Raw genomic sequence first — 6,940 nt, 5'->3', positions numbered from 1 at the left:
TAAGCAAAATTACAAAAGTATTTTATATAAAGAAAAAAAAAAGAAAAGAAAAAAGATACCAGCTGAAAATAGCCGACTCAATTTATTTTTTTCCTACTCCCATACATTAACAAATACTTATCATAAAGTTTAACATTTTGATTCGTCAAACAATCTTCCCTTATACGGGCTATGTATAAATAGGTGTCTGCAATATATATTTAGTTTTGGTCTATTCTAAACGTTCGTTCGACAATATTAACAAGAAAGTATATAATGTCGAATTTGCGCTAAAAAAAAATGGTAAAAATATATATACAAAACGTATTAAATACATATATTATGTGTATATATACATATATATATATACATATATATATATGTGTATATATATATATATATATATATATATATATATAAAGTAAAAATATGTAATTCGATTTGAAAAGTTTCCGGAATGAAAAAGAAAAAAAAAAAGAAAATTTTTCAAAAAAAGAATTGAATATATAAATATAACATTCGATTTATAAAACTGCAATAAATATTCGCTCTATAATCATTTATACGTATATGTCTAACTATTTTACCTGAATTTATATCGTTTCGATATGTTCCGACGTATTAACTATTAACCCATCGATTGTTAAAAAGGAAATTAATTATATAAATCATACGTGAAAAATCGTAAAAATATTTCTACGAAATTCTCGTCTTTTCATATGCAAATTAAAAATTATTTACAAATAAGTTCGTACCATACATTGTCTTCCACAATTAAATTTTCATCATCGTACATATTTTTTTCCTAATTTTCTCTCTCTCTCTCTCTCTCTCTTGATTTTTCTTTTTTTTTTTTGTAAACGAGTGTTTACACATACACACACGCACGAACGCACACGCACACGCACGAACATCAAATTCTTCGTAACTCGCACTGGACGGAATTTTTCTTTAAAAAATAAAGACAGAGAGGAGCTACTACAAAGACTTAGACATAATCGATAAGTTACATATAAACACTATGTTGCACGTTGCCACTCTAAATCGATCAACTTGCTAGGTGCTTTACTAGATTAATATTTCTTTGATTAGAGTAATCTGCAGGCGCTCTTTACGAAATTCTTTTTTTTGTGATTCCTCGTTTTACCTCCTGACCTTAAAACAATCGTCCCGTTTCCGCTGTTACGACAACAGGTTGATCCGTTTGGACTAAAGGCACCTACGAACATAAAAAAGGAAAGAAAGAACAAAAAAAAAAGGAAAAAAAAAGAAAAGAGAAAATATCAAATAATAATTATTATCGATATGCCATTCGTTTGGATAAACAAATATGTATACATTGTCAGTAATAAATTGAAACGTTTTCAGAGATAAAATTTTAAGTACAATGTCGATTATAGTTATGTAGAATTTGTGAAAAAAATGTACTCACTTATAACGGAAGGAGATCTTGGTCCAGTAGAATACAACCTTAAATCGTCCTGATAATCGTTATCGTTCCTACGCATCTCGTGCAAACATCGCGAAGCTAAATGTCGGAATACGCTCATAACACCGACGTCTTCCTTCACGGATGTTCGCAAGAGTTTACATCCAAGAGCACGGCCAAGCCTCTCAGCTTCGTCCCTGAAACGATGCCTTGTTTTTGCAGATGATCATGCGACATATATATATATATATATATATATATATATATATACACCATTGTATTTCAAATAGAAAAACCGAAAAAAGAAAAGAAACAAAGCAGATGGACCAAGGACAAATTTTACATATCGAGATAAGCAAAACGCAATATTGTTATTCGAAAGAACAAATGCATCTCAAATAACGGGGGTGGAAAAAAGAAGAAACGGAAGAAAAATAAAAGGAAAATAAATATAAATTTGGATCTTTCTTTCACTTACAAACCAATGACGCATTGATCGACCAAATCCATTTTGTTCTGTACGAGTACCGTCGGTATTTCGCCGCATTCATTTTCTACCTGAATAAAAGGAGAAAAAAAAAAGAGAGAGAGAAAAGAAAAATAAGAGGAATAAAAATAATAGATAAAAAGATAACTAAAGAAAGAAAATTATTACGAAGATATGAAATATATACAATTCGATTTAAGTACACAACTTTATAGCTATCCCCAAATTATTTTTTTCTCTTTTTCTTTCTTCTTGTTCTTCTTCTTTTTTTTTTTTTTTTTTTTTTTTTTTTTTTATTATTAACAGCCTAATAAATGACTCAGCTTGGATACCTCGTCCTCGTTATAACGGTGTATGATAAAAAAAAAAAAGAAAAGGAAAGAAGAGATAAAAAGAAGAAGAAGAAGAAGAAGAAGAAGAAAAAATGTTGCTCGTGTGTATTATGGTGCATTGCCTACGGGGCATACAACGTCGGATAATTCGGTGTAAAACGAAGCAAAGGCTTCGTTACTGAAACGATAACGGTTACGCGTATCCTCCTCTACCACAATCCGTCCCCGAGAAAGGAGATAGAAAGGATGGAGAACACGCGTATCTGTCTCGTCGATTCGCATTAAGCGTCCAAGCTAACGCGAGCTTCGTTCTCGTGAACGAACGCGATTATCTACATCCTTCTCTTTGAGATACATACTCGCACATAATCGTACTCTTCGTATGTAATGTACATACGTGATACTTCTTTTCTTTCAACGGCCTAACTTTTATAACTATTCATATGTATACGTCCGTATGCATGATTTTTACGATTTAAAAAATAAAAAAAAAAAAAAGAAAGAAAAGAAAAAAGGAGGAAGACACGCCTCTTTTTTCTTTTTCTTATTTTAATTTTGTATTTTATTTCTTTTTTTTTTTTTTTTCTTTTTAATCTTTCTCGCACTTCGATCACATTACGTACTTACGTACCTTTAATTTCCACGAAGGAATAGCATCGAAAGAATTTCTATCGGTAGCAGAATAAGCAAGTACGCAAGCATGTGCACCGCGATAATAAGCCGCCGTTATGGCGTCGAACTCTTCCTGACCCGCTGTGTCCCATAGCATCAATCTCACGTCTTCGCCATCTACCCTGCGAATAAAAGAGAACGACAGATTTTGTCAGCTTAATAATAAAAAAAAAAAAAAGAAACATGATTAATATCGTAGACCGAATCGTTACGATTACAAAAATGTATTCTAACGATCGCGAAGACGTTGGTTTTGAAAATGAAAAGTAATAATATAAAATAGAAACAAGATCTGTTTCGTAATCACACTTATCAATGGATAATTCTAAATATACATTCTAACGATCGTGAAAATGTTTATTTCGAAAAAAATAAAAAATAAGATCAAGAAATTAATTTTAATAATTTTCGGTAATCATCGGTTATCGATATAATTATAAAAATATATTCTAACGTTTATCTAATGTTTATGGCAAAGAAAAAGAAAAAGACAAAATTTTTGTTGGTAAACACGCTTAAGTACAATGAACTTAAAAAAAAAAAAAGATTAAAAAGAAAAAGAAGAAGAAGAAGAAAAAGAAGAAATATATAAATGTCTTACTCTATTTCTCGCTCGAGAAAATCAACGCCAATAGTCTTCTTATAATCCCTCGTGTAAGTACCCTTACAGAACCTCTGAATCATTGAAGATTTTCCCACAGCGCCATTACCAACTATCACCACCTGCGGAAACGTTTAATTGTTGGAGAAAGAAATGATGGAGCACGATTTAACGCCGAGTGGAAAATTTACTTGGTCATTCTTCTATCGATATTTTACAGACATAGACACACACACACACACACACACACACACGTATACTTATGTGTTATAAAGGGACAATGAATCACCCTAACGTCGTTCTAACCACCAGAAACGAGGGCGTTCACCCCATTTGAAATCTCGATCGATTCCCTCGAGAAACGAAAGAACCTAATTAAAAGCGAACCTAAAGGCCACCGCTTACAATCTTATCGCTCGTTCAAGTTCTTAATTACACACAATTTAGTTAGCTTAACTAACGAGCTATCAATTTGAAAGGAAATAAAAAAAGGAAGTTTTAAAAAGGAATAGAAGCAGATCGAAAGAAAAGAAAGAAAGGAAATTCAGAAATAATAAAAAATAATAAAGAATGAAGAAACATGATCGTTAGACGATCGGAGTAGCATCGTTAACGCGATCAAAAGACCTGAGTCTAACGGTTCATCTCATAGGACACTTTCATACTCACACTCATTTACACACACGTACACGCACACGCATACGCACTTTGATCTCGAATGGAATTCCGTGAATGAACGAACGAACGATTTCGTGGATACGCTTGTTAGACTACATCGAAGATTTGAAACTTTTCGTGAAAAGAAAACTTATTTAAAAATATACGTTATTATTAAAAACGTATAATCTTGAATTAGACAAGAAAAATACAACTTTAAAAAATGCGTTAGAATAAGCCAGCTGTTCTAATGAACGAGAAAGCAAGTTAGAACGAAACGAGATTATAATTGGCAAATAGTGAAAAATAAAAGGCACCTTCTCGTTTCTCTAATTCTCGAGAGATCGAGAGATCGAGTGATATCGAGAAATCGAAAGAAATCGATCCTTTTAGTTTTCCCACCTTGTAAACTCGATGTAAAATATACTTCAAAGTAGGTACCTAGCAAGGAGTGAAAAATAAAAGGCAGCATCTCGTTTCTTTAATTCTCGAGAGATCGAGTGATTTCGAGAAATCGAAAGAAATCGATCCTTTTAGTATTCCACTTTGTAAACTCGATGTAGGTATGTGCAATAACTTCAAAGTAGATACCTGTTAGTTCTTAAGGAACGATCATTCGACACGAGTAAAAAATTTGTTCACTTCTTTACGATCCGTTTAAGTACGTTTCGATTTTATACAGTGGACAACTTTCTACCACTTATCGATGACTACTTTTCATAGCGGTATTATAAATCAATAGTGTGTCACCGCGAGTATTACTTTCGAGTATAATAATTCGTGCGAAGACGATGAAAGGAAGAAGAAAAAAGAAAAGATTTTTTTTCTTTCTTTTTCTATTTTTTTTTTTTTTTGTAAATAAAAAGGAATATATATATATATATATACGTATATGAATGAAAATATTTTTCTCTTACTGGCTGGCTCGTTTAATTTGTAATTACGAAATAACACGAATAAATTCTTTCGTCCGGATAAGAATTCAAATTCAAAGGGGATAAATTTATTTGTTTCGCTTTTTTAAGAATGAAAATTCTCACGAATAAGATCGTGTCGTTCGACGCGCGAATAAATTCAAATTCGTTTCATCATTCGAACGTATGAAAAATTTGTCGGACATTGAATTTGACACAAATCGAATGAAAAAAAAAAAATAAATAAATAAAGAAAGAAAGAAAGAAAGAAAGAAAGAAAGAAAGAAAGAAAAAAGAAGAGAAAGAAAGAATTACATATTTAAAGAAATAAAATATTCTTGATATTATCTGTTTCAAAGAAATACTCGAAACACGTTAGCCAGAGCGTGCCGATAAGAAAAACTCTGGCTTACGAGTCTCGCTCATTAACTATCCCTCGCACGTTCGAAACCTTGCCCTTGAAACTCCACTGTACCTTGTCGTTGTCGTCGTCGTCGTCGTCGTCGTTGTCGTCGTCCCTTTCGATTAGAGACCGCACATATTTCCGCGCGAACCTAAAGGATATCGTTGTGGATAAAAAAAAAAAAGAAGAAGAAGAAGAAGAAGAAGAAGAAGAAGAAATGAAAAAGAAGGAGATTCTTGGAGAAACGAAGTCAACGAGTTTTTTCAAGTCACGGTTCTACGATCGCCAGCACGTTCAACGACTTATCAAAGCTTTATTTCACGATAGAGACACGTTAGAATTCTCGAGCCGATTCTACGATATAACATATAATAATTAAACTTTATGACTATTTCAAAATTATCTTATATCATCGTTCCCAATAAAATGAATATATTTGAAGGGAAGAAAGAAAAGGGGAGAGAAGAAAGAAAAATGAAGAAAAAAAAAGAAAAGAAAAGAAAAGAAAAAGTAATGAGAATAATCTTATGCTAATACTCGGTAAATTGAAATAGACACGCTCTTATGATTACCACGTTGAACGTCTTAGCCGGATGAACACATGCAACCGGTATGAAACGAAAGGAGACAATTTTGAGACGCGTTCGTTTTTCTTTAAGGTGAACACACGCTTTCCCGGCCTGTTTAGATGCCATCCACCTCTCTTTCCTGTTTTATAAACGTAATTACAGATGGACAGACAGATAGACACATACATAGACGTAGACACCTTAATACGTAAATTAACGAAGTAATATAAAACGAGATATACATATGTATGTAGGTATTGTAAAAAAATTGCAAAGTAAAAAATTACATTTGTTTCGTTTACCTTGAGCGATAACTCGAGTTCTTCCTCCCGCATTCTGACCGTAACGCGATTAGCATAATATCCAGCCACGATACATGGTGCCCTCCTCTTCTTTGAACTCTCCTCTTCCGTTCGCTTCGTTACGTAAATTCGTCCTCCTCTCGACGAAGGAGGAGCTAAGATTCACCATCGACGATCGCAACTTTCTCGATAGACCAAATCGGCCACGTCGTCGCGCCTCGATCGCCTCATTATCGCGTTATTTCGATTTCGACGCTACTGTGCGCGGCGTTTTACCTCCTGCTACGTTCCTATATACCTTCTCTTTCTATCTATCTATTATATTCATCTATTGGAGATAGTTCTTTACTCTCTCTCTCTCTCTCTCTCCCTCTCTTTCTCTCTCCCTTTCTCTCTCTCTCTCTCTCTCTCTCTCTCTCTCTCTCTCTCTCTCTCTCTCTCTCTCTCTCTCTTTCTCTCTATTCCTCTTTCTTTCTCTCTCTCTCTCTCTCTCTCTATCTTCAATCTCTTTATATCTTTATTTCTTTATTATATACAAATTTCAATATCACAAAGAGGGTAAACTCGCGACGAGCTGCCTCTAACTAAACGAACG

General features: G+C 33.3%; 1 protein-coding gene across 1 annotated transcript; it reads right to left on the bottom strand.

The window, feature by feature from the left end:
• Positions 1-63: 63 nt before the first annotated feature.
• LOC122629425 (ras-related protein Rab-23) lies at positions 64-6,672 on the bottom strand. Its single transcript, XM_043812814.1, has 6 exons — positions 6,346-6,672; positions 3,501-3,622; positions 2,859-3,021; positions 1,887-1,966; positions 1,412-1,605; positions 64-1,198 (listed from the first exon to the last, which is right to left on the bottom strand). Exons 1-6 carry the CDS (start codon positions 6,376-6,378, stop codon positions 1,068-1,070), a joined length of 723 nt encoding a protein of 240 aa, XP_043668749.1. The 5' UTR covers positions 6,379-6,672; the 3' UTR covers positions 64-1,067.
• Between the last annotated feature and the right edge of the window lie 268 nt (positions 6,673-6,940).

Source organism: Vespula pensylvanica, chromosome 5, assembly GCF_014466175.1.
Source record: "Vespula pensylvanica isolate Volc-1 chromosome 5, ASM1446617v1, whole genome shotgun sequence".
NCBI lineage: Eukaryota > Metazoa > Arthropoda > Insecta > Hymenoptera > Vespidae > Vespula > Vespula pensylvanica.
Note: the sequence above shows the minus strand (reverse complement) of the source record. Positions and strands in the feature narration are given on the sequence as shown.